At 47.0% G+C, this 27,569-nt stretch overlaps 1 protein-coding gene and 1 pseudogene across 2 annotated transcripts in view; both read left to right on the top strand.

Moving 5' to 3' along the window:
- ZFPM1 (zinc finger protein, FOG family member 1) overlaps positions 1-27,569 on the top strand; it is a 143,344-nt gene that overhangs the window by 77,735 nt on the left and 38,040 nt on the right. For both annotated transcript variants that reach the window (XM_040329376.1, XM_040329377.1), the window contains exons 2-4: positions 1,552-1,698; positions 3,142-3,243; positions 8,436-8,537. In XM_040329376.1, coding sequence (XP_040185310.1) covers positions 1,552-1,698; positions 3,142-3,243; positions 8,436-8,537 — 351 coding nt within the window. The remainder of the gene's footprint in view (positions 1-1,551; positions 1,699-3,141; positions 3,244-8,435; positions 8,538-27,569) is intronic.
- LOC120918044 lies at positions 8,881-9,059 on the top strand (annotated as a pseudogene).

Genomic DNA, 27,569 nt, shown 5'->3' with positions numbered 1-27,569 from the left:
ATCCTTTGACTGTTCGATCTATCGCAGTGTGATGGAAACAATGTATCGCTGTTACTTTTAAAAAGAATATATGTTCATAATACCATTACAGAGTAATGAGCAGTGGAAAATAAATGCTGGGAGACCCATCGAATAAAGTGTTTGCAGAAAGCTGTAAATGTCAGAATCTGCCTTTAACAATTCAATATGGCATCTCAGAGAATTTATTATGACATTGTTGAGAGTGGCGGGTGCACCAAATACGGCAGGGAATCCCACCATTGTGGGAGGAGCAGAGACACAAACTACTGCAGGAAATATCACCATTGTGGGAGGAGCAGAGACACAAACTACTGCAGGGAATCTCACCATTGTGGGAGGGGCAGACACAAACTACAGCAGGGAATCTCTCCGTTGTGGGAGGGGCAGAGACACAAACTACTGCAGGGAATCCCACCATTGTGGGAGGGGCAGAGACACAAACTACTGCAGGGAAATCTCATCATTGTGGGAGGGGCAGAGACACACACTACTGCAGGGAATTGCACCATTGTGGGAGGGGCAGAGACACAAACTACTGGGGGGAAATCTCACCATTGTGGGAGGGGCAGACATAAACTACTGCAGGGAATCTCACCATTGTGGGAGGGGCAGAGAAACAAACTACTGGGGGGAATTTTTTTGCATCGTTTGCGTAAGTCATTCGCGAATAGGTCTGGACGTAATTTACGTTCATGTCGAAACCAATGACGTCCTTGCGACGTCATTTGAAGCAATGGACACTGGGATATGTACACGGACGTCAATCGCGTCAGGTCATCACATATTCGCATAAAACACGCCCCCCCTTCCACATTTGAATTACGCGGGCTTACGCCGGCCCCATTTACGCTACGCCGCCGCAACTTACGGAGCAAGTGCTTTGTGAATACAGCACTTGCTCCTGTAAGTTGCGGCGGCGTAGCGTAAATACGATACGCTGCGCCGCCATAAGAAGGGGCGCAGCTACGTGAATCTAGCCCTATGACTCAGAACGAATCTTGCCGGGGACCAGCTTTCAAGTATTGCAGGGGAGGGTTTATAGAAATAGGGAGGATGGGTTATGGAAATTGGGTGAGGAGGAGGAGGGGTATGGAGATGAAGAGGGAGGTCTTATAGAAATAGGGAGGGGCAATTGATGAGGAGAAGGTGGGGGGTATAAGGAGGAAGGGCTATTAATATGGAAGGAGGGGGGAATTAGGAGGAGAGAGGTTATAGAGAGAAGGGAGGAAAAGAGGCACGTACTGTGGTCTTTGGATTATGCCAGAAATTAGGTTGGTAGGGCTGACACCACGTGTTTAGGAATTCAGAGCTGTGTTGTCATGTTAAAGAAGAACATTGGCGCGCACCATATTTCTGGCACCGCGACAGTTCTTTTTCTGTACTTGTATCCTGTTTGAAGGGATAAAACATGGTGGAATGTGCGAGATTTGCTTAATGTTTTTCTTTTTCTTTTGCCCTGACATACACATTTATACACATTTACTATTCTACTCTTAATGTAAAATATAATTTTTTTATTTTTTATTTCAGGTGCACTCGGTGAAATGGAAGAGACGGAGGAAAGTTTGGGATTTGAGTTGAACTCTTCTGAAAAGGACGGATCCATTTCTGACATGGAAGAATTAGCAGACTGTGATTCTTCGAGCCCATCTTTCAGCGACGTACCGGAAGCAGAAGGTACCTCTGCCACACTCGGGGTAAATTGGTTGCGAAGGGGGGGAAATCTCGCCATTGTGGGAGGGGCAGAGGCACAAAGTACTCTGGGGAAAGCTCTCTGTTGTGGGATTGGCAGAGACACAAACTAATGCAGGTAAATCTCACCATTGTGGGAGGGGCAGAGACACAAATTATTGCAGGGGAATCTTACCATTGTGGGAGGGGCAGAGACACAAACTAATGCAGAAAAATCTCGCCATTGTGGGAGGAGCAGAGACACAAATTATTGAAGGGAAATATTACCATTGTGGGAGGGGCAGAGACACAAATTATTGCAGGGGAATCTTACCATTGTGGGAGGGGCAGAGACACAAACTAATGCAGAAAAATCTCGCCATTGTGGGAGGAGCAGAGACACAAACTAATGCAGAAAAATCTCACCATTGTGGGAGGGGCAGAGGCACAAAATACTTTGGGGAAAGCTCTCTGTTGTGGGAGGGGCAGAGACACAAACTAATGCAGAAAAGTCTCACCAGTGTGGGAGGAGCAGACACAAACTACTGCAGGGAAATCTCACCATTGTGGGAGGAGCAGACACAAACTACTGCAGAAAAATCTCACATTGTGGGAGGGGCAGAGACACAAACTACTGCAGGAAATCTCATTGTGGGAGGGGCAGAGGCACAAACTAATGCAGGGAAATCTCACCATTGTGGGAGGGGCAGAGACACAAACTACTGCAAGAAATTTCACTATTGTAGGAGGGGCAGAGACACAAACTACTGCAGAGAAATCTCACCATTGTGGGAGGAGCAGAGACACAAACTACTGCAAGAAATTTCACTATTGTAGGAGGGAGAGAGACACAAACTACTTCTGGAAAATCTCACCATTAGGCGGGACAGAGAAGTAAACTATTACAGGGAAATTTCACCATTGTGGGAGGAGCAGAGACACAAACTACTGCAGAAAAATCTCACCATTGTGGGAGGAGCAGAGACACAAACTACTGCAAGAAATGTCACTATTGTAGGAGGGAGAGAGACGTAAAAAATTACAGGGAAATTTCACCATTGTGGGAGGAGCAGAGACACAAACTACTACAGGGGAAAAAAAACAATTGTGGGAGGGGTAGACAGACTTTTCCAGGTAAAGGTGGGAGGGTTAGAAATTACCACGATCTGCACAAAACAAATACACGACAATTGTAAAATGTACATACATAGAGATACATGGTGTAATATTTACCAGAATCTTCTCTATGTACACTGCCAGGGTATATATGATCATTATATTGTTTTATGGCGTTCTGTTGGACGTTTCCTATGAAGCCGCTGTGTTTACTGCTTTGTGTTTCTCAGAGATTGCTGGTTGTCTCTGACTATGGAGAAAATTCCCCTTTCTTACAATTGCTGAGTTCACTGAGACAAATCCTCACTCAGGTATTCCTACCTTCATTACCAGGAGAGCCGAGCAGCTCTGTGCCGCAGGCTTCCGATCAGGAGATGGGTGAAGAGGAGCCACTGGAGAACCTGCGTGAAGAGGCCACACCCCCCTGCAGCTCAGGTACACGCGCCTAATGATTATGTATTATTCTTCTGATATACTGTTTACCTATACATTCCGCAATGGCTTGCTGTGATAACAGTTGTGTGTGTAGGTGGGAGGGGGAACTTTAAAAAGGATGAAATCTCTGATGCGATCTCTGATTGGCGCCTGTGTCTAGCAGCCGACCCCCTGTGTTCACAATGCAGCAGCGCAGCCACTCGGCACAGGACCTGGAAGCAAGTGGAGATCACTGGAGTAGCAGTGCAGCATTCTGTAGTGATTTCCAGGATCTAGAACTATACTACAGATATGATATATAGATGGCTACATTGGTCCAAGCTGGAAAAATGTAACTATACATTGATCCTTTCCTTCTTTGTTTTTTTCACTTTCGATGTGGATGGAGGAACCCTTCCCGCTGTGGTATTGTATTCTGAAAGCAAGGAGTCTTTCCTGCCATCAGAATACAATAATCTGTGTTGCTAGCTATAGCCGGTGGCACAGATCGTTCAGGAAGAACCTGACAGGCTGGTTGCACACAAGTACAACCAGCCTACCTATGCATGGATTAAAATTCGGCCCCTGCTGAACCAGCCAAATTTCAATTCATGTATGGCTGGCTTGAAACTATCCATTCCTGAACCCCTCATCCAGCTCACCGCACACAATGGGGCAGATTCTCAAAGACTTACGACGGCGTATCTCCAGATACGCCGTCGTAACTCCGAATGGCCGCCGTCGTATCTATGCGCCTGGTTCATAGAATCAGTTACGCATAGATTTGGCCAAGATACGAGCGGCGTAAGTCTCCTACGCCGTCGTATCTTGGGGTGCATATTTACGCTGGCCGATAGGTGGCGCTTCTGTTGATTTCCGCGTCTAATATGTAAATGAGCAAGATACGCCGATTCACGAACGTACGTACACCCGTCGCAATTAGTTACGCCGTTTATGTAAGACATACACCGGTGTAAAGATAAAGCTGGTCTCTAGGTGGCGTAACCCATGCAAGGTATGGACGTCGGAACAGGCGTATCTTTTTACGTAAGTCGTACGCGAATAGGGCTGTGCGTAAGTTACGTTCACGTCGTAGGCAGTGTTCGACGTATCTTAGGCTTTGTATCCGACGCATGCGCACTGGGATACGTCCACGGACGGCGCATGCGCCGTTCGTTCCAAGCGTCATTTACTTTACTTTCATGCTTAATTTACATAAAACACGCCCACCTCTTCCACATTTGAATTACACGCGCTTACGCCGGCCGATTTACGCGACGCCGCCGTAACTTAGGACGCAAGTGCTTTGTGAATACAGCACTTGCCTCTCTAAGTAGTGGCGGCGTAGCGTAAATAAGATATGCTACACCCGCACAACGTAATGCCGCCCTACGTGAATCTAGGCCACTATATCCAAATATGATCTGATGGAAGTCCTGGAAATATTACATAGTAGCTCCGGGATTTCTTTCCAAACGTTCACATTTTCCATTTTAATCTGTCACTGCTGGTACTTGTAGTTCCTTCCTGGGAAAAGGGATCTCGCCCCTCCCCCAAATGCTGACTGTCAAGTCCTAGCAAGCGATAATGCTGATAGCGAGCGATAAGGGACCTGCCCCGGTGACGCTGCATTACAAGTGTTTTGTCCACGTTACTAATAATGCTCTGTGACTTGGCAGGTATTTGATTAGAATAATACAGACTGTAACCTTTCCTTCTCTCCAGTCAGCCCTGCGTGCAAGGGCTCAGGATTCAGCTGCTGAACATGAACCATGGAGTAGCTTCATGAATAAGTTCCCGACATCACAGATATTTAGTAACCGTATTATTTTACAGAAAAGCTCCGCCTTTTCTCATTTAAGAGCCACCTCTGAGCTCCAGTCAGTGACTTTGTCTAGGCCGAGATGATGTCATCAATCTGCTGCATGCAAGAGGAAGCCTTTCCATGGTCTTCTTTCCCCCAGTGATGAGTCTGAAACATACACTATATTACCAAAACTATTGGGGGGGCCCGCCTTTACACGCACATGAACTTTAAGGTGAGCCAATGAGAACAGTCACTAATTTCTACCGAATTTTTCTTTTGGATGGATGAAGATAACATTCCCGGTCTCCTGACTATCCTACTTTATTACGCTGGCTATAGTCTGTAGGGTTCAATATTGCGTTGGCCCACCCTATAACAGCTTTAACTCTCCTGGGAAGGCCGTCCACAGGGTTTAGGAGTGTGTCTATGGGAACGTTTGACCATTTTTCGGGAAGTGCGTTTGTGAGGTCAGGTAGTTTTTTTAAAGTCGAAGCCGTACTTACCGTTTTAGAGATAGATCTTCTCCGCCGCTTCCGGGTATGGTCTTCGGGACTGGGAGTTCCTATTTGATTGACAGGCTTTCGACAGTCGCATACATCGCGTCACGAGTAGCCGAAAGAAGCCGAACGTCGGTGCGGCTCTATACGGCGCCTGCGCACCGACGTTCGGCTACTTTCGGAAAATCGTGACGCGATGTATGTGACCGTCGGAAGCCTGTCGGAAGCCTGTCAATCAAGTAGGAACGCCCAGTCCCGCAGCCCATACCCGGAAGCGGCGGAGAAGATGCATCTCTAAAACGGTAAGTACTGCTTCGATTGTAAAAAAAACACCCGATTCCCCTTCACAAAACGAGCCTCAATCTAATGTTAAAAAAATTTTTTTTTGGGTGAACCTCCACTTTAAGGTGTCAGCATACCAAGACAATTTCATGCTCCCAACTTTGTGGGAACAGTTTGGGGGAGGCCCCTTCCTGTTCCAACATAACTGCGCACCAGTGCACAAAGCAAGGTCCATAAAGACATGGATGAGCGAGTTTGGGGTGGAGGAACTTGACTGGCCTGCAAGGAGTCCTGACCTCAACCCGATAGAACACCTTTGGGATGAACTAAAACCTTGTGGACAGCCTTCCCAGAAGAGCTGAAGCTGTTATAGCTGCAAAGGGTGGGCTAACTCAATATTGAACCCTATAGCCTAAGACTGGGATGCCATTAAAGTTCATGTACAGGCAGGCATCCCAATACTTTTGGTAATACAGTATACTGTATTCAAATTGTAGCAAGTCATAAGGTTGAGAGGCTGGAGAAAGAGCTGATCTTGTGAACACAGCCAAGAACTGCACAGGCACCAGGTTTTACTTGATTGTGTCATCTCTAAGCCAACATATCAGTCCATAATGTAGAAGGTAACCCTGGGTGATGTCTGAACAAAGATGGCACAATTCTTCTTCTAGAGAGAACTTTTTGTCAGAGTGAAAAAGTTTTGAGTGGTTGGTTAAAGCAGCGTTCCACAAATTTTTGAGATGTGGTCTGAAACGAAAAAAAACCACCTCTCCACCCCTCGTTTTTGGCTATTACAAATAATTTTTTTCTTTATTATCTTTTTTGGAAGTACCGAGTGTACTTCCGATCCTGCCGGGCCGCGGCACGTCCTCTTCGTCAGCGAGCTCTACCGTTGTCTTTTGGGACCCAGAAGACAAGCTGGCCATTTACAAAGCGCCGCGTGACTTGCACATGTGCAGTAGGAAACCGGCAGTGAAGCCGCAAGGCTCCACTGCCGGTTTCCCTTAGTTGGAATGGCATCGCCAGCACCCGATCTGATGGACGGATCGGCCTCGGGGCGCCAACATCACGAGCTCCCTGGACAGGTAAGTGTTCTTATTAAAAGTCAGCAGCTACAGTGTTCGCAAAAAAATTATAATTTTGCGGCTGGAACACCACTTTAAATGTATTCCCTGTTCAGAGTGGGGGGCGATTGGACGCGGCTCAGTGTTTTTTCCCAGGAAAGTGTCTATTGGGGTGCGGTTTTAAATTCCCATCGATCTGATGTTAATCATCCTCCCGGGGCGGCTATTAATAATCCTGACGTCGTCTTTTTTTATGGGTCGTATCGATTTTGGCTCTTGCTGGTTATCATGGCCGGGCTGTAGGCAAACATGCACTTTGTGCAGTAATCGCAGGCACTGTCATAGGCTGATAGGCTTATCACACCATCTTCAACTGCTGTTAATGGGGAGAATTATTATCAGCCAGTTGCTAGGAAAAAGACCTGGACTGATTAACCACCGAGCTGCCGGACAGGATTGCACCTCCTTCCCATCCCATCACCGACGATGATCTGTGGTCAATGGAGCCGTTCATCTATATAGGGGACAGCAAAAACACCCAAAAAGTTATATAAGTTAAAGCGGAGGTTCACCCTAAAAACAATTTTCTAACATTACATTGTGCTCACTCTCGACATTGACAGTACGCTGATGGTTTTTTATTTTTTTGCCGTACATACCGTTGTATCGCTATTTTCCCTGCCGGCTTCCGGGTAGTGGCTCCCGCACGAGTGGGCGTTCCTATGCACAGGCTAAGTGATTGACGTGATGACAAAAGCTTCCCCCCGGCGCATAAGGCGCGTCACGAGTTGCCGAACGTCGGTGCGCAGGCGCCGTATAGCGCAGACTCGCAGTTCGGCTTCTTTCGGCAACTCGTGACGTGCCTTATGCGCCGGGGGGAAGCTTTTGCATTACGTCATTCACTTAGCCCCAATTGAGCATTCACTCAGAGGTGTCGGTGGGAGGCATCGGGTGATTGCTGAGCCTCCTGTACAGCGGAGATTGTGTGATCACTGCTGTCCTAACAGACCATGGAGAAGCTGATACACTTCTTAGAAATCAGGAACTGAACTTCAAATGATGGCTGTCCCCTCCCGGCAATGTCAAAGGGAAATAAATCTACACAAAGACAGCTCAACAAGTGCTTCTTGGGTTCCTGCGGAGAGGGGGCTCAAGTGCTTCTTGGGTTCCTGCACAGGGGGGGCTCTGTGACTAACGGCAAACCTGAGGTCTGAATTCAGCTCTTCTATATTAGAAACTTTTACACTTTCATATTCCTCACCTGCCTCATTAATGGGGCCCTCTCCCACCCCAGGGCTCCATAGCAGCTTAATGGACTGTTATTGAAATTTTTACTCCCAACGTTGGGTCACTGCCTTACACTTCTGCTGTGCCTTTCTATGCTATAAAATAGAATAGAATAGATGAACAACTCTGGTTGTTCTCTTTTTAATTATATTTTTTCTTTTTTTCCTGGTTCATACTTGTTTTAATTACATGGTCAGATGGAGAGAATATGCAGTGACGTTCTTCAACAATGTAAGCAGGAAGGTCGTTTAATTATTTATTTCATTTTTATTACAGAGGCCGAGAGCGCGGAGGTGGAAGACAGCGTGAACTACAAAGAATCGGAGACTGCCGACAGCACAGAGGATGCAGTGGAGCCTCATCCGTGGAACGGTCCAGGTACTTTTTTTTTTTTTTTAAACAGTTTTTTGTATATGTCTAAGAAAATTATTGACCCAAATTATGCAAATTATTTCTGATCTTCATAATATTGGCTTAGAAGCGCTTCCTCCCTGCTTTTATGCAAATGATATTGTGGTATCTTAATACATTTTCTAATTGTTCCATATAGAACATTCTGTCCGTTTTCTGATTGGGCATTGACTGTGTGTGGGGGGGGCTCTCATTTATCAGATGGAGCTAATCGATCTTCTTTCACTTTCCAATTGAGATAGAAACATCGCTCCACCCCCTTTTATAATAAACATTGCTCCGCCTCGGATCACATTAAACATTGTTGTTAATTGCTTCTCGCCTTTTGGCTAAGATCAAGTGTAGTAATCTGTCCTTATCAGTCCTGATCAGTGTCCAGTAGGGGTGCCTCAACATCATTTTGGCCTATTGGTCAGAATGGTTGGGTGTATATTATCCCTGCTGGTATGATGGGGGCTCTGCACTTAAGTACCGGCTGAAACAGAAACTGGGGCGCCCACAGGCAGTTGGGGCACGGTAGTAATTCCCCATGGAAAACTGGATGGGCCCAATTCCTCCTGGTTTGATCGTATCTACCTTGGTTGGCCATGGGCTGGGAATGCAGAGAGTCCGCAGTGTCTGTGCCCCCTGCGAGTGGTTGCCCTAGGGGTGCTGTTCGTAACCCTTTGGTGAGGGTTACGAACAGCGTTCACTGTGTGAACAGGCACATGGTCACACCACCAAAAACTTTTTTTTTCACTGCGCCTCGATAGGCTTGGCATTTTGACTAAATCCAGGGCAATTTTTGCTACCAGGCCTCAAGGCCAAGCCAGTGCACATTGCATGGTCACTTTTTATTTAATTTTTTTTTCTCCTCACATTTATCACTTTTAAATTTTGTGTTTTTTTTTACTGTATGATGGGTGTGAGTCCTCTGGCTTGCCCTGAAGTCAAGGGGGAGGTTGTGTGGCCATCAGGTTCCTTCCTCCCCTGAACCTGGGGGGTCTCTCTCGACCTAGTACTCATGGTCGGCTTCGGCTGGCCACGAGGAGAGGGGTCCACCAGGCCTTCTGATTAGGCGGGCCAAGTTCGTAACCATGTCCCTTTTAGGAGCCTTGCACCCCAGGCATTCAGAGAAAGGTCCTACTCCTTCAGGGGGGCGGACAAAAGCACACCCTTAAGTTCACAAAATTCGGCAGTGTTGTCTTTAAAAGGGAGTTATCCTTTAAATAAATCATACATAGTGTACAAAAATGCAGAAATCGCTTTTTGATAAAACATTTACTTTGTTGGTCTTTGTACCTATGACTGTCTCTCTGTTAGGCTGCATTCACATCTAAGCATCGCATGAACGTGTGTTTTTTTCGCACTTTTTTTGGGCTCCCTACGTGTGGCAAACACGCCAAAGAAGCCCCTGTACCTTGAGATTCGCACGTTATTTTCATTGTGCGGTCAGGCACGTTTGTCGTGCGTTTTTGACAAATGCGAAAATGCGCATGTGCTGGCAGTATTTAGGGTGCCATTAACGATGAATGGCATCATAAGTGTGATGCACCTTTTTTCTGTGAACGGGCACGAAAACTCACACTTTTGCACCCATTCATGGAACGCTTAGATGTGACTGGAGCCTTAAGGTGAAGTTTATATATTTGAGTCGTAGCTTTGCGTTTTATCCCAGAGAATCGCTGTTAAACCCTTGTTAGAGGATAGAAGGCTGCAGTGGTGATAGAGTCGGTAAAGGTGGCAGGAGGACACGTAGGAGTCATCTGGGGGCGTCCTTTACGATAATCGTCATCACCGGTGCATCCTGTTCATTGTGCACTGATCGAAAATTTGGGGAAGTGCGGCATTGGGACCGCCGTGGGTATTGTTCACAGCCTTCACCCACACGCATGAGCAGCTTATGCAGCAGATCAGTGTACGTTTCAATATGTGACCCCGCTGCAACTATACGAGAGTGATGCAGCCGCACTGGAATGCTCTGGAATTCTGTTAGATAATAAAAACAGGAAGTGGACTGTCAGATAGGAAGCAGAGGGCACGTACTCGGCGAGATGGAACCCTGAGACGTTCCTGCACGGTGATAGAAGAGACCAGTGCCGATCCTGACCTCGTTGGGGCCTTAAGCGAAATGACATGTAGCATTAAAGTTGAGAAGCGGCGCAGGGGGGTGTTCTGCTGTTGGAAATGACATCTTACATTAAAGTGAGAAGCGGGGGGTGATGTCTTCTTACCTCTTCTCCCATGCAGCCAGCGAGTTGAGAAGCGGGGTGAGGGGCCAAAAATTACTTCTCACCAGGCGGGGCCTCTAGTAATTTGGGGGGCCCTCCACAGATAGTTTCTTATAAAATACTGGTTTCACCTTTTTAATTTGTTATTCTTTGTTGCACCTCCATGCTGCTGATCTCCTGCAGACTTTTTACAGCCACTTCCCTCTACATGCACTCCAGTGATGGCTGCATGGCATTTTTTCAGGACGGGTTTCCAGTTTGTGACAACAGTGGGACCATACTTGTGTAATGTGTGTTGAAACTGCCACTTGTAGTCTCCATTAGAGGAACACGTGGCACAATTTGGATAAAAAGGACGGCGCACCGTCACACTCTATAAGTAGGTGAAACGGTTGGATGGGGCTTTTCTTTCTGAGAAGAATGTGGAACGTTCATTTGGATGTTTATAAATACTGTACATTGTGCGTATTCTGAAATCCTTCCAGGAAGGTTTACTCAGAGTTAAAGCGATGCCAACTCCGTGTGTTTCTGGCCTCGGTGTAGGGCTGTTTACTTAGTCTGTAGCCTGTTAAACAGTCGCTCAGTGTTGACTCTGGAAATACTCGGACATGATAGGTGATGCCAACTTTGTGTGTTCCGTGGACACTGGAAGGCTTCCCAGGGATCAGGCTGAGCTCATGTATGTATTATGACATCACGAGTAAAGTTTCCTGTTACTTTCCTTTTAAACTAGTGGTTCAATATCACCGGGAGCTCCCTCTTGCTGCCGAGCCGGATGCTCCCTCCTGCTGCCGGGCCGGATGCTCCCTCCTGCTGCCGGGCCGGATGCTCCCTCCTGCTGCCGGGCCGGATGCTCCCTCCTGCTGCCGGGCCGGATGCTTCCTCCTGCTGCCGAGCCGGGATGCTCCCTCCTGCTGCCGGGCGGGATGCTCCCCCCTGCTGCCGAGCCGGGATGCTCCCTCCTGCTGCCGGGCGGGATGCTCCCTCTTGCTGCCGGGCGGGATGCTCCCCCCTGCTGCCGGGCGGGATGCTCCCTCTTGCTGCCGGGCGGGATGCTCCCTCTTGCTGCCGGGCGGGATGCTCCCTCCTGCTGCCGGGCGCGATGCTCCCTCCTGCTGCCGGGCGCGATGCTCCCTCCTGCTGCCGGGCGCGATGCTCCCTCCTGCTGCCGGGCGCGATGCTCCCTCCTGCTGCCGGGCCGGATGCTCCCTCCTGCTGCCGGGCCGGATGCTCCCTCCTGCTGCCGGGCCGGATGCTCCCTCCTGCTGCCGGGCCGGATGCTCCCTCCTGCTGCCGGGCCGGATGCTCCCTCCTGCTGCCGGGCCGGATGCTCCCTCCTGCTGCCGGGCCGGATGCTCCCTCCTGCTGCCGGGCCGGATGCTCCCTCCTGCTGCCGGGCCGGATGCTCCCTCCTGCTGCCGGGCGGGATGCTCCCCCCTGCTGCCGGGCCGGACGCTCCTTCATGCTGCCAGGATCTCCTTTCTGCTGCCGGGCCCAAACCTCCGTCCCGCTGCCGGCCTGCAGCTTCCTGCTCTTTGCCATAGCTATTGTTGTCACCCCCGGCTGGCACTGGCCCACTGGAGGATCCTACACAAGGCCCCAGAGTCACTGCTTCAATAAAAAAGTCAAGGTACCGCTACTACTTTTTATGAATTAAAGTGCTCTGCCTGAAATTATCCTGTTGGAAGGATTGAATTGCCCCCAACAAATCGGCACTAGTTCTGGCGCAGCTATGCCTGTGAACAGAAGGAAGTAATTAGAAGAGACTATGACGTGCTATGTGGGATCCTCAGTCTTAATCTGCAGGTGGCACTGGCTCCTGTCCTAAGGTAAGTACCACCACCGATACCAATAATTTGAGGGGCCATTTTTCCCTGGGGTCCAATATTCCGCGACACAATCATTTGGTAGATATTCTGTCCTGGGTATCACTTCCCACTGACTCTAATAATTTAGGGGGCTATGTACCTCTGGGGGGCCACTATTCCTCTGACACCTTTTCTCCCCTGAGGCCACCATCCTACTGACACCAATGTGGTATTCTCTTCTGGGAGCCATTATCCATCCCACTGCACTGGTGGTCACTATCCCACTGATCTTAGTGAATTGATGGCTAGTCTCCCCTGGGGCCACTTTTTCACTGACACCAGTGAATTGAGGGACTTGTCTACCCTAAAGGCCGCTATTCCTCTGACACCAATGAGCTAGGGGGGTTTTCTACTCTGGGGCCACTATTGCACTGACCCCAAAAATCTTGGGGACTATTCTTTCCTAGGGGCCACTATTCCACTGGTACCATTATTATGATGGGCTAGTCTCCCCTGGAGCCATTATCCCACTGACGCCATTGAATTGAGAGGCTGTTCTTCTCTGAGGGCCACTATCTCACGGACACCATTGAATTCAGAGGTTATTATTCCCTGGGGGCCACTATCTCACTGACACCATTGAACTGAGGGGTTATTCTCCCCTGCACATGTCCAGATCTTAGTGCTTCCTTTGTCCCATTTGGCTAAATTTTTCTTCAATTGTGGTTTTAGTGACACCCTATGTGTTAAATTGTAAGAGGGTGTCACCAGTTTATGAAATGAGAGGGAAATAACACAGGAAGTGCAGGGAAATCTCCTTGGGGACAGAGATTTTAAGTCTTTTTGGGTTTCGTTTTAAGCCAACTTTCAGAAAAATGGAAGCCGCATGACAATATGGCTGGGGCTTATGCAGTAGGGCCAACTACATAAGCCCCAGTCATATTGTCATATAGGCTATACCTCACGCCTCGCATGGAGACTTGATTGGCAGGTTGAGGCCCGGTCTCCCCTCTGGACTCGATTGATGACTAAACTGACACATGCAAAGTTCAGCAGATTAGCTAATCAGTTCAGTTGATTAATTGCAGATGTCAGATATTGTGCTTTATATTTCCATTGGCACATTCTGTGCTAAAAACATCTCGGTGAGATACGGCAAATAATCTTATCCACACCCCAGGTAAACAGGTAAGATGATGGACTTACAAAGACAAGAAAGTCGTATGACCGGCCCTGACTGATTAAGGCCGCTATCGGATCCCCCATGGCCAGTCAGAGGATCTGCCCTTCCATCGCCATTCCAGATTAGGTCTGCCTGCCTGAAAGCTGTTTTTCAGTTATGGGTGGATTCTAGGAGGGGGGGGTCCTTCCATGGACATCTGATATATACCAATTCTCAGGGCTGGATGCAGCATTTTGCTTTCCTTTTTTTAGCCCCTTGCACATTGTTCCTCCCAAGGCAGATGAGGTACCCTTGCTTTCACTGACACCAACAATGGGACATGATTCCTTCCACTGATACCAACAATCAGGCATAATTCCTCCCAGTGACACCAAGAATGGGGTGCCGTTCTTTCCACTGCCACCAAGAATGGGGTGCCGTTCTTTCCACTGCCACCAAGAATGGGGTGCCGTTCTTTCCACTGACGCCAAGAATGGGGCATAATTTCTTCCACTGACTCCCAACAGTGGGATGTCATTCCTTTTTATAACACCAGCTATTGGGCACCATACCTTCCACTGACACCAACAATGGGGAATCGTATACCTCCCACTGACACCAACTGTGGGGCACCAACAATGGGGTGCAATTCCTTCCACTGACTCCAACAGTGGGGCACCATTCCTTTCCATGACACCAACAGTGGCACACTATTTTTTTGAACGGACACCAACAATGAGGCAGGATTCCTCCTCCTACTGACCACAGGCGCTATGTAATTTTTTTTCCACTCCCACCAACCACAAAGCCTGAGACATTGTCCACTGGCACAGGGCATTTTTTACTCCTTTTGAACCCCATAAGTTTTGAAGTAAACTTGCCCCTGGTTTAAAATGTTTGGAGACTCTTGCTGCAAGCCATGGGGATAACCACTTTGGGGAAGGCTATTGTCCAATTCCTGCAGGTCTCGCCTCTGCTGCATAGGCGCCTCGCTCGTGACGTAACATAATTGCGGACATTTTGGACAGGGCACTTTTTTTGGAGGTGATTTGAATTCTGCAAACAAGTAAAGATTTTACTTTTACAGTGAAGAATAGGAATGAAAGTCGCATGGTGGAAAATCTCTGCATGTAATGAAAAAACAATAAGAAGGATGAGATTGGCAAAAAACTTGAATTAGTAAAGTATAAGTTTTATTTTTCACAACGTTGCATAAATAATCCTACATGCTTCAGGGCTCAGAGCTGCCCCTTCGTCGGGGTTCCAAATGGTACTGGACAGCTATTGATGGAGAAGGTTTGAGCCCCCAAAACGTGTTTGCTTATTAACTTATTGTCCATGAAAAATAAAATTTATACTGGGCTCCTTCAAGTCTTTTGGCACCCTCATTCTTCTTATACCCTTCAGACCTCTCCAGGGACCTTCTGGAACAACCCAATTGACAGAAAGCCTCTCAAATTTAGATTCAGTGGCCCGGATTTAGATAGGAGATACGCCGTCGTATCTCTGAGTGCGGGCCGTCGTACCTATGCGAATCAGTTACGCATAGATTTCCCTAAGATCCGACCGACGTAAGAGTCTTACACCGTGGGAACTTAGGCTGCATATTTACGCTGGGCGCTAGGTGGCGCTTCCGTATAGTTATGCGAGGAATATGCCAATTAGGTATTTACGCCGATTCAGAAACGTATGTCCCGCCGGCGCATTTTTTTACCCCGTTTACGTTAGGCTTTTTTTGGCGTATAGTTACCCCTGCTATATGAGGCGTATGCCCCGCCGTAACTAAGGGCGCAAGTTCTTTCTGCATACGGAACTTGCGCCCAAAGTTACAGCGGCGTAACGTATCTGAGATACGTTGCGCCCGCAGATAGACAAATCTATCTGAATCCGGGCCTGTCTCTTCATCTTTGCCTTCTCAGGGTCTAGTGCAGGGGTGCCCGACCTTTTGAAGAGTGAGGGCCACTTAAGCGACTTGGTAACAGGTCGCGGGCCACAATGAGCAGAGCGGGTGGATGGCATGTCCGTGTCTGCTCTGTATATGCAGAGCAGACACGGACACAGCCCACTATACTTATTTTTTGTTGCTGATTGGATTGGAGGTTGGACACAAGTTGGTTTACATTTGCCACTCCTTAGAGATGAATGGAGGGTCCAATTGGGTCGGACTGACCGTGTGAAAGGGGCCCATGGCTGCTTTCACACTGATGCGCTGCAATTTACCCACACCGCTGGTGCAACACAGTGTACCTTCGGCTTTCCTGCACTTTGCAATAGACTTCTATTATATTCTGCAGGTTTGGTGCATTTTCAGAAAGCTCACCAAACGCGCAGGTAATAACAGAAGTCTATGGTTCAGTGCAGGTAACTCGCAGGTAAACTGCTTTGCACCTACGGATCAGATTGAAAGCAGCCCAGTAACCACTGCAGAACAGATATGCCTATATATATATATATATATATTAGGGCTGTGGAAATTAACTATTAATTCATCGATTAATGTTTAATTTTTTTGATCGATCAAAATTCTTTTGATTGGTACTCACCTCTCCGCCGGCTTACGGGTCTTCTTGGGGGTTCCGTCGGAGATCCGGTGACGCCATGGACACCGGCGGGGCTTGCCGTGTCCATCTGAAGGGCTCCTTTGCTGTGCCTTCATATAACGTAAGCTCTGTTACACTTCCCTCTATCACTTCCCTATATCAACCTGGGATTCTACAGCCATCCACTGGGAGTTCTGACAGTTCCCTTCACGGGACATCTACATGCCAACGGACTGATGTTAACCCCTCCTCATCTGGATTCAGCAGTGGTATCGTTGTACACATTTTTATACCAGTATCATACTTAGCTACATGTTTTTATGACTGCTTTTGCTACCGTTTGGTAGTACACACACCTTTTTTACAGTTTATGTAGCTACATCGATTTTTATCTCCAGTTCAATATTTATTTTGTTACCTACTTAGACTATAAAAGTTTTAATGCTATTCCCATTGAGCACTGCCTTTGTGTGTTTTTTGTATCCTGCTATCCATTTTCCAGTGGTTGGAAGCTACACTGAGAATCAGCCTGCAAGGAGATCAGCTAAAAGTAGTTGGATCTGTATGTGCGTTATAATTAATCAAAACTAGTCGATTAATCGATTAAAAAAAAATCGATTAATCGAACACAAACATTTTGATCAGTAACATGCAATGAGGAATACTCCTTATGGAAGTGCCTGCTCGCTATCACTTGGGTTCACCTTGCTTGCATGGTCTTACACTGCCTCTCTGGAAATAGAAGGTCTGTGATTGGTTGCTTTGGATACCAAAGACTCTTCTCTTCAGTTAGCAGATGGACCTCTTTCTAGCTAAATGTTGACATCTCCACTGAAGGGCTTCTTGGTGGTGGGAGCCAATGTTGCCTTCCAGTTAGATTGGTTTCCACAGACACGTTTCGGGGTTCACTGTAGCTCTTCATCTGGGCTTCAATGCTGACAGTAAGTTCAAAATGATACTGGACAATCTCTGATCTCATTCTTCTTCTTTTTTTTTTTTTTGATGCCCTTCAGACCACACCAGGAACTTTCTGAGACACCCCAGTTGACAGAGCTGCCTCTAAAAGCTAGAATCGTGTTATCTCTGCCTACTCTGGGGCTCCACCATAACCTGTTCTTTTAATATGCATGCAATGAGGTATACTACTTCTGCAAGAGCCTGTTCATTATCACTGGAGCTCACTTTGCTTACAGGGTCTTGTACGGCCTCTCCTGTCTTCCTGAACCTTTTGAAAAGAGAAGGTCTGTGATTGGTTGCTTTGGATGCTAAAGTCTCTTCTTTCCAGTTAGCGTAAGGGCCTCTTTCTGGCCAAACATTGACATCTCCTCTGAAGGGCTTCTTGTTCAGTGGGAGCCATTGTTGCCTTCCAGTTGGATTGGTTTCCACAAACCCCTTGGCGGATAAGGTAACAGCCCCCCCCCCCCCTCCTCCATTGTCTGCCCTGTGCTCCTGCCTTGCATTGAGCCACTGTTGAATAATTTAGTCTCAGATCTCTATCTGGCTCCTGTAGTGTTCTCCTATGTGCACTGGATCCCCCGCTGTTTGCACTGCACAGCTTGTAGAACATGGCCGGGAGTTCAGGAAACGTTGTCCTCAGTGACATCTGTGGGGAGAGAGCCGTATTAGATGGCAGCCGCTGAATCTACATCGTCTACTGCGCTCTCCCTACCCCGACTCTCTGTGCAACTTTAAGTGGTCCTGTCATCAGATATATTTCAACAGCATGCCAAGGAAGACACAGATCAGCCCCCGCTGCATCCTCCCACCTTATGACTTGCTAAAAAGTTAAATGTACAATACAGGCTGATCACTGCGGGAGAGGAGACAGAGGAAATGCTTCCTCCTGCCTGCAGCAGACTGATGACATCATTTCGGCCTAGAAAAAGTCACTGAATGGAACTCAAGGACAATTTTTTGTCCTTGACTCTCGACTCGGAAATCAACGGAAGCGCCACCTAGCAGCCAGCGTAAATATGCACCTTAGATCCGACGGCGTACTAAGACGTACGTCAGTCGGATCTAGCCCAGCGTCAGGCGTATCTTGTTTTGTGGATACAAAACAAAGATACGCCGGAGCATCCTAGAAGTTAAGCGGCGTATCAATAGATACGCCAACGTAACTTCTTCGTGGATCTGGCCCTATGTGTTTAATTAAGCATTAAAGAGTACCTGTCATTTTGCTGCAAGCTAATTTTTATAGAGGAGAAGAGTAAGGAGCATAGATGGGATTTTTTCTTATTTGGGCAGAAATTGTAATGATTCTCAGAAGCTTTTTGAAAAATAATCTCTGCAATAGTCCAATCCTTCATCTTTTTCTTATGAACAATAAAACAATTCCAGGAGGAAGCAGTGAGGCGAGGTGGGGGGGTCTCTGTGGTGATGTTGAGTCACCCCGTGGTGAGATTGCGTCCGGGAATGTGAGAGAGGCCGGTAGCACAAATGGGCCATTTATCACCCAGCTGCGGTCTTTCACTGCTGCAAACCTTTATTGCAGATCCGACTTACATGACTGATCGAGCCAGGGACAGGCTGGCAGTTACAGCGAACGTGCCAGCTCCAGGACTCAGAGATTGAAGACCGATATTCTCCGCGGGGCACAGGAAAGGAGGGGGAGGTGCGCGCTCGCGCTGGCCAAAACCAACCTGGACTTCGCGCCAACTCTATTTCAGATCCTGGGCACAGTGAGTGGAGCGTTTAGTGGCAGCGTGGGCAGGAAAGAGGGTTAAGTCATACACTTTGTAATGGGTTTAGATGGGTTAGACTGGCATCCAAGCCGTGTTCTGTAAATAAAGAGCATTGTGCCAGGACTCTGCACGATGGGATTTCATGCCATCGGCTGAGCTTGGAATGGCAGCATTGTGCTATAAAGGGAAATCGCACTGGAAGCAGCTGGTAACATTTGTGTCACCAAGTAAACAATTTTACTTCCTTTCCTTGTAGAAGCTGCTGCCCTGCCAGCCAGTAACTGACCCCCTCACAACCTACCTGCACCATCCACTTCATCAGTTCACACACGGCATGGAAAGCTTTATTACCATTGTGGAGCGTTTTTTTTTTCCACCAAGTTCATACCCGCTTGGCTGTGATTTGCCCAAGAGCACGGATGGTATGCCTATCTCTGAACAGTGTAGGCAGCTTAACCTTCACACTTAGGCTAATGCCGCATACAGACGGTCGTTTTTTGTGATGAAAAAAAACGACGTTTTAAATCATGAAATAAAACGACGTTTTTGAAACATCATTTTCAAAAACGAAGTTGCCTACACACCATCGTTTTTTCACAAAGCTCTAGCAAAGCGAGGTTACGTTTCACCACTTTTTTCCATTGAAACTCGCTTCATAACCAGCTTCTGGGCATGCGCGGGTTTAAAAACGTCGTTTTAAACGTCGTTTTTGCTACACACGGTCAATTTCTGTGAAACAAAAAACGACGTTTTGAAAAACGACACAAAAAATTCGAGCATGTTCGAATTTTTTTTTGGTCGTTTTTTTGAAGACATAAAACGACGTTTTGCCCACACACGATCATTTTAAATGACGTTTTTTAAAACGTCGTTTTTTTTCATCACAAAAAACGACCGTCTGTACGCGGCATTAGTTTAGATGTGGGGTGGGGGTAAAAATGTCCATGTGAACCATGTTTTTGGCACTCCTGCAAAGGCAGCAGGAGCATGTTTACATGCCACGGTCATAATGCTTCACACCTGCAGAAAAAACTATCCAACGTATCACAGTCGGAGGGCAGCAAGGCCACCAAATGCGACCCATTGAAGCGAACAGTGAAGCTGCACAAATACCCTGCAACCACGTGCACTGCACCTGGTTGCGACGCGTTTGCCAGTTCAGGCGGTGAAGTGGCATTAAATGTAAATCTAGCAAACTATATATATATTTTTTTGCATGCATTTATGAAACGCACAAAAAACATGTTGCAATGGCATTGCCCTTCAATGTTAATGGCTTCCCAAGCGCTGCAAAATGTGTTGTTTTAAAATAAAAATATTAGGCCCATTTCACACGGGATAATATCTGTTTTTTTCTAGTTTTGCTCCGCAGGGGATCTGTCCGAGCAGAGGATGACCGGTCTGTGTCCGCTCCAGTTATGCAGAGCAGACAGGGACACAACCCACTCTGCTCTATGGGTAGTCCGATGTGAACGGAAAGGGCCTGTCCGTTTACACCTGACTGCCCTTTGATTCAAACTCACGAGACAGAGGGAAACGATTCCTATCCGTTTTTTTTTTTGCCGAATTGGATCGAAATGGGGGTAGCTGGTTGTAAACGAACATAAGTCCATTTACATTCAAATGCCCATAGAGAAGAATATAGGGTCCGATCGGTCAGCCTAAAAAATGGACAGGCATCCACGATTGGACCCATCGTGTGAAGGGGGCCTTAAGTTTGACTTTCAAAAAGGTGCATGAGCTACTATGTCAGATTTGTCAAATAAATGGGATGCCCTATGCGGGTGGAGCAAAAAAAAAGTGCATATATGCAGCCTTTTTTTTTGTGCTTGTGCACGAATCGCTAAAATGCTTGTTATTGGGACCACTCTTCGAAGTCTATAAGGGCTAAAAGCATGCAATTTGCCAAAAAAGCAATTTTTTTTGCTTGACACCCAGGTATGAATGGGCATTATTGCATATGATGAGATTTCGTGTTGGGCACTGTTGCACTTAGGGGAACGTGCAGTAAATCACTCAAATGTGTCCCTGTTAAAAAAATAAAATAAAAATTACTCAAATGTACTCGGAGGCTTAGCGGCGACACCGCAATAAAAAGGCGCAATCATCCATGACATTTAGTTGCAGCTGACCAAGCAAATGTATGTTGGTCATTGATCTAATCTGCCAAAACTGAGGAGATGTCATTCCATCTGCTCTACTCACCTAGGGTAGGCTTGAGAATTGCACTGGGCCATTAAATCCAGGCTGGTAACGATACCTTCCAATACAAGATGGCGGTCTTAATAAATGTGCACTTCCAAGTTCGGTCTTCTAAGGCCCCGTACACACGGTCCGTTTGGTCCGATGAGAATGAACCGAAGTTCATTTTCATCGGACCAAACCGACCGTGTGTATAGGCTATTGGTCTGTTTTCCTTCGGTCCAAAATTTTAAAACATACTTCAAAACCGAACCGATGGACCACTGCCCCATCGGACCAAACCGATGGTTAGTACAGAAAGCATCGGTTCAAAACCCGCGCATGCTCAGAATCAAGTCGACGCATGCTTGGAAGCATTGAACTTTGTTTTTTTCAGCACGTCGTGTGTTTTACGTCATCGCGTTCTGACCCGATTGGATTTTGAACTGATGGTGTGTACACACATCAGGCCGTACGGCCAATTCAGAGGTGAACCGATTAAAACGGTCCTACGGACCATTCTCATCGGTTTTGTCCGACCGTGTGTACGGGGCCTAAGACATATCGAGCAAAATGTTTGCATATTTTGCAACAGAAATTTCATAATTTTGCTTCTTTTATTGTGCATTTTTTGCATGTCTATTCTACAGATACGATTGAACGCGTTGCATTTAAACTTCTTTATTGTTTCGATATTATCAGACAGTTGTGTTCTGCATTAAAGTTAAATAAAAGCTCCGTAGCGCTGCAGGATCCACCACGAGGAGTTTGAGAAGCGATGTCCTAGGCCAACGGCGGATCAGGTGCCGTCTGCAAAACGGCCGCAGTCCTCCATACTAGTTTGTTTCATCGGAAGAAGCGGACACTCCAGGCACGTCAGGGGTTAATTTCATAATGTCACATTCAGCAAGACAAGTCGAGGCTGGGAATACAAAAAAAAAAAAAATAACTGAATTTTTATCTTTGGAATGACCTTGTTTGCTGGAGGGGTTTGACTGCTTAAAATTCTGATATGCAAATGTCTGATAAGTATAATCTATAATCCTCAACGAGCATTTACAGATGGAGGCCGCTTTAATTTACCCGTATAAACTGATGAGCAAACGGTTCACTGAAACCCCCAACCTCTCACCCCACCTTTAGCGACACTTATCGTGAAATTTCAACACTCGCTCGCTGCGTGGCGACAAGACAATTGATTGCTACTCTCTTTCTGCATGCATTCAAGTTGCTAAAGGGCGGCTCTGGGCCAAACAGCCGCAGAGATACTCACAGGAAGTGTAGTTCTGATCCTGCATGCTCTTTGCCATTGCCCCGCCTCCTCTGGAACCTCTTTATACCAGTGACGCCCACAGACATTCCTCCTCTTCCTTTCCCAGCGTGTCCTCTGTAGTTTGCACCTAAAGCTACTTGGTGTGTACTGCCCATGTCCTCTGCAGTTTGCACCTAAAGCTACATAGTGTGTACTGCCTGTGTCCTCTGCAGTGTGCACCATAAAGCTATGTGGTGTGTGTACTGCCTTTGTCCTCTGTAGTTTGCACCTAAAGCTAGTTGGTGTGTACTGCCTGTGTCCTCTGCAGTGTGCACCTAAAGCTACATAGTGTGTACTGCCTGTGTCCTCTGCAGTGTGTACCGCCCATGTCCTCTGCAGTTTGCACCTAAAGCTACGTAGTGTGTACTGCCTGTGTCCTCTGCAGTGTGCACCATAAAGCTATGTGGTGTGTGTACTGCCTTTGTCCTCTGCAGTGTGCACCTAAAGCTACTTGGTGTGTACTGCCTGTGTCCTCTGCAGTGTGCACCTAATGCTACTTGGTGTGTACCGCCCATGTCCTCTGCAGTTTGCACCTAAAGCTACGTAGTGTGTACTGCCTGTGTCCTCTGCAGTGTGCACCATAAAGCTACGTGGTGTGTGTACTGCCTGTGTCCTCTGCACTGTGTACCTAAAGCTACGTGGTGTGTGTACTGTCTGTGCTATTTTTCTCAATGATTTTTATCCATATTGCAGGGACCAGACATTACATTAAAGCCGCAAGCAGTTTTAAATTACTTTTTTCTTATAGTAATCTCATTTTGTGCAGGGACAGTTCTAAACACGTGCCACTTCACAGGCATACTATAGACACCCAGCAGGTACGATATATAAGGAATTTTTCATTTTTTTTTCTTCACTTTAAGCATCATTAAAATCACTGCTCCAGAAAAAACTTTTTTTTCCATTGATACATGTTCCCTGGGGCAAGACCCAGGTTCTCAAACCCGTTTTCCGACAATAACTTGCATATTAGGCTTTAAAATGAGCACTTTGAATTCGAACGTTCGAGTCCCATTGACGTCAATGGGGTTCTAAATGTTTGCCCGAACGTTCGGTCCGTTCGAAGGTTCTGGTACGAACCGAATGGGGGGGAAGGTGTTCGGCTCATCCCTACTGGTGAGGTGGTTGTACGTAGTCCTCTCTACTGGTGAGGTGGTTGTACGTAGTCCTCTCTACTGGTGAGGTGGTTGTACGTAGTCCTCTTTACTGGTGAGGTGGTTGTACGTAGTCCTCTCTACTGGTGAGGTGGTTGTACGTAGTCCTCTCTACTGGTAAGGTGGTTGTACGTAGTCCTCTCTACTGGTGAGGTGGTTGTACGTAGTCCTCTCTACCGGTGAGGTGCTTGTACGATGTCCTCACTACCGGTGAGGTGCTTGTACGACGTCCTCTCTGCTGGTGAGGTGCTTGTACGACGTCCTCTCTGCTGGTGAGGTTGTTGTACCATGTCCTCTCTACTGGTGAGGTGGTTGTACCGTGTCATCTCTACTGGTGAGGTGGTTGGGCGGCGTCCGGTCTACTGGGGTGCATTGGTGCCCCATTTTGTGTGTTAAACAATATACAAATAACTAGAGTTAAGCTTTAATAAGGTCTGTTACCTGGAACAATTATAGAGGTAAGGAACCTTGACCTGTTCCAGGGCTGTGACTTGCAGCTAGCATTTTCAGGAGGCCAGCAGTGGCAGAACCCATGACAGGTACTCTTAAATCAAAGGTCTGCAGTGGACACACCTCTTTGGAGTTAGAATTCCCAGTGTGTGTGGCAGGTGGATGATGGGAAATAAGAAAACCTGAGTATGAAGGAAGGTATCCCTATGACCGCACATCCGTGTCATTCCAGATGCAATGATAAGTGGCAACCTCAGCCCAGACTTCGGCCAGGCCACGTCTCAACGCGTTTCGCTCTGCCCCTCAGAGCTTCGTCATAGGGGAAATAAGAAAACATGAGCCCTGGGCAAATGTCTTTGCAAGCACAGATATTACCTTTTATAAAAGTGGTGGTGATATCATCATAGCCTGTACAGAGGGCAGAGCTGTGGAAGGGCCCCAGCAGGCTCCACCCACTACATAAAACTACAGGAGGGGGCGGAGACAAGACCAGTCCCCCTGCACAAAGAGGAAGAGCAGCAGTGAGCGGTCTTTATTACAGGAAGCTCCTGCACACTAAGATTCAAGAAGAATGCACATAACTGACATATTTATTATCCCGGAGTTCCGCTTTAAACGTTTTGCGTTGAATGAGATTCCTGCCCGCGATGTCTTATCGCCTGATTCCGCATCGCCTGCTTAGTTTTGACTACGGACCTCGAGCCGGGTCAGCGCGCCCCACCGACCTGCACAGATGTACAATACTCCAATCACATATTTCTCAGCCCAGTTATCTGGTGATAAAAAATGCAATGGTGGGACGGGGGATGGGGGGCGGATGGAATTTCGGCCAGTAATGGTCACATCCCTCTCCCCCCACCCTTCCTGATCCACTCTATCAAAGCCCTCCATGTTGTTTTTTTATTACAGTTTAATTTCAAAGCTCCTTCATTAAAAGTGATGAAAAGTTGTTTCGGTTAATGTTTATCTCCTCCAGTGCTCCTCGCTCCCTAATCTCCTAAGGCCGGGAGTTTGGGTGAAAACCTCAAGGTTTCGCTATCAGTGGACCCAGAAGTCCTCATCTCGACAGCACAGCGTGTTCTGATGGACAGGGGAGGGAGAGATGGCGCTGATAAGGCGACTTTTTTTGGTATGTGTGGGCGGTGAAAATAATTCAAGCTATTTTCTCTTTATCGGGTGAGAGTGGAACTTGCTTTGACGGCAGATAGAAATATTTGTTTTAGATTAACACTCCCTATCCTAAAGAAAAGGGGAAGAAAGAGTTTAAAGGAGAACCTCAGCTGCCTGATGTGTAATATATACTTTATATAAAAAGAGGATTGTCACACAATGTGTCCCGGCTTCGCCTTATGACTTTCTACAATGAACAGTCTGATCGCTGGGACTGAGGAAATGCTTCTTCCTGCCTGCAGCAGACGGTCATCATAGCCCTTTTAATTATACAAGATTAAAGTGTTACTAAACCCAGAAGCCTGCATTCACTATATCTGGTCTCCCACAGTATATAGAACATGGAAGTGCAATTATTTTAGTAAATATAAACTGCTAAATGCCTTTTTTTCATCAGCAGTATATAGCAGTCTTGTGACTTCTATCAGTGGCTGGTTAAAGCTGGTAGGAGGAGTTTTAATTCTCCTCTGACTGTCTTATGAGGCTGCAGGACCCATGGGCCTATGTCTAGACAGTGCTGATTGGCCCTGTGCTGATCACATGCACCCTCCCAAGAAAAAAAAAAATTCTCTAGCATTACACACCAAACTGAGCATGTGCAGAGTGCCCCCAAGGCTTATCAGTAGATTGATTAGGGACAGTGGAAGAAAAGGGGGGGGGATCAAAGAGGATAAGATCAAACATCCTTTTTTCACAATGCGGATGAATAACCCCTTAGGTTCAACAGAGAGTGTAACAAGCATGCTTTACTGCATATACACATTGATTTAACTATTGTGGGTTTAGTAACACTTTAAGCTGGTTTTAAAAAAAATTATACAATTTCTGGGTATTGTGGTTCGTCAGAAATTTATTCAAAGACACTTGTAAATGCTCCACTTTAAATAAAGCACCATTTTAGGTACAAAGTATAGTCTGATCATTGGGGAAGGGGAGACTGAGGAAATGCTTTCTCCTGACTGCAGCAGACTGATGACATCATCTCAGCCTAGGCAAAGTCACTGATTGGAGATCAAGGATGGCTTTTTAAGGATAAAAGGTGGAGTTTTTCTGGGAAGGGATTGCTGTATATTGTGAAATACTTCCCGATGTCCTTTTTATAACCAAATCCGCCTGTCACTCCTTCCTCAGATGTCCCCCTTTTTTTTTTTTTTTTTTTTTTTTAGAAATACTTTTTTTTAGTTCCCTTTCTTTAAAAAAAAGTTTTAAATAAAACCTTTCCATTTTTATTACATACCTTATTTTACATCCAGTGACATCATCACTGGATCTCTGTCCTTCTCTATGCTTGGCAGGCAGATCCTGGCAGGGGGGGGGAGGAGCCAGCAAAGGGTTCATAGTTACCTGAAAACATCACATCACCCCGTCATCAGTACTCCTCTCAAGAGCCCTCAGCCTTGATGCAAAGCAGTGGGAGGGGTTATGCAAATATGCCTTGATTGGTGGGCGTCAGTGTGGAGTGGGCGTTCTTAGGCAGGCTGTATTTGCATAGGTAACGCCCACATGTGATATGCCTTGATTGGTGGGCGTCAGTGTGGAGGAGTGGGCGTTCCTAGGCAGGCTGTATTTGCATAGGTAACGCCCACATGTGATATGCCTTGATTGGTGGGCCTCAGTGTGGAGGAGTGGGCGTTCCTAGGCAGGCTATATTTGCATAGGTAACGCCCACATGTGATATGCCTTGATTGGTGGGCCTCAGTGTGGAGGAGTGGGCGTTCCTAGGCAGGCTGTATTTGCATAGGTAACGCCCACATGTGATATGCCTTGATTGGTGGGCGTCAGTGTGGAGGAGTGGGCGTTCCTAGGCAGGCTGTATTTGCATAGGTAACGCCCACATGTGATATGCCTTGATTGGTGGGCGTCAGTGTGGGCGTTCCTAGGCAGGCTATATTTGCATAGGTAACGCCCACATGTGATATGCCTTGATTGGTGGGCGTCAGTGTGGAGGAGTGGGCGTTCCTAGGCAGGCTGTATTTGCATAGGTAACGCCCACATGTGATACTGAGCCTCTGTGATTGAAAGCGCTGAAATCCAATGAATGAACGGGGCGGGCCAGGGACAGGCATCCTGGGAGGAAAGATTTGGATGATGCTAGACGTTCTCCATTTAGAAAATGGGGCCGTCTCTCTATCTGAATTGCTAGAGCTTCTTATGCACATTGTGAGAGGCTCACAGTGTGCTGTGAAATCGCTGTATAAAGCACGCATCTAAGATGCAGCAAAGCAGGATTTTTTATTTATTTATTCAGTGCAGAGGTGTGATCAGGATCTGAGCAGTGACAGGTTCTCTTTAATCAGAGACGCTCATTTTACGTTAGTTGAGAGAATT

This window comes from Rana temporaria, chromosome 11 (genome assembly GCF_905171775.1).
Source record: "Rana temporaria chromosome 11, aRanTem1.1, whole genome shotgun sequence".
NCBI lineage: Eukaryota > Metazoa > Chordata > Amphibia > Anura > Ranidae > Rana > Rana temporaria.
The sequence above is the reverse complement of the archived record's forward strand: the minus strand, read 5'-3'. Positions and strand labels throughout refer to the sequence as shown.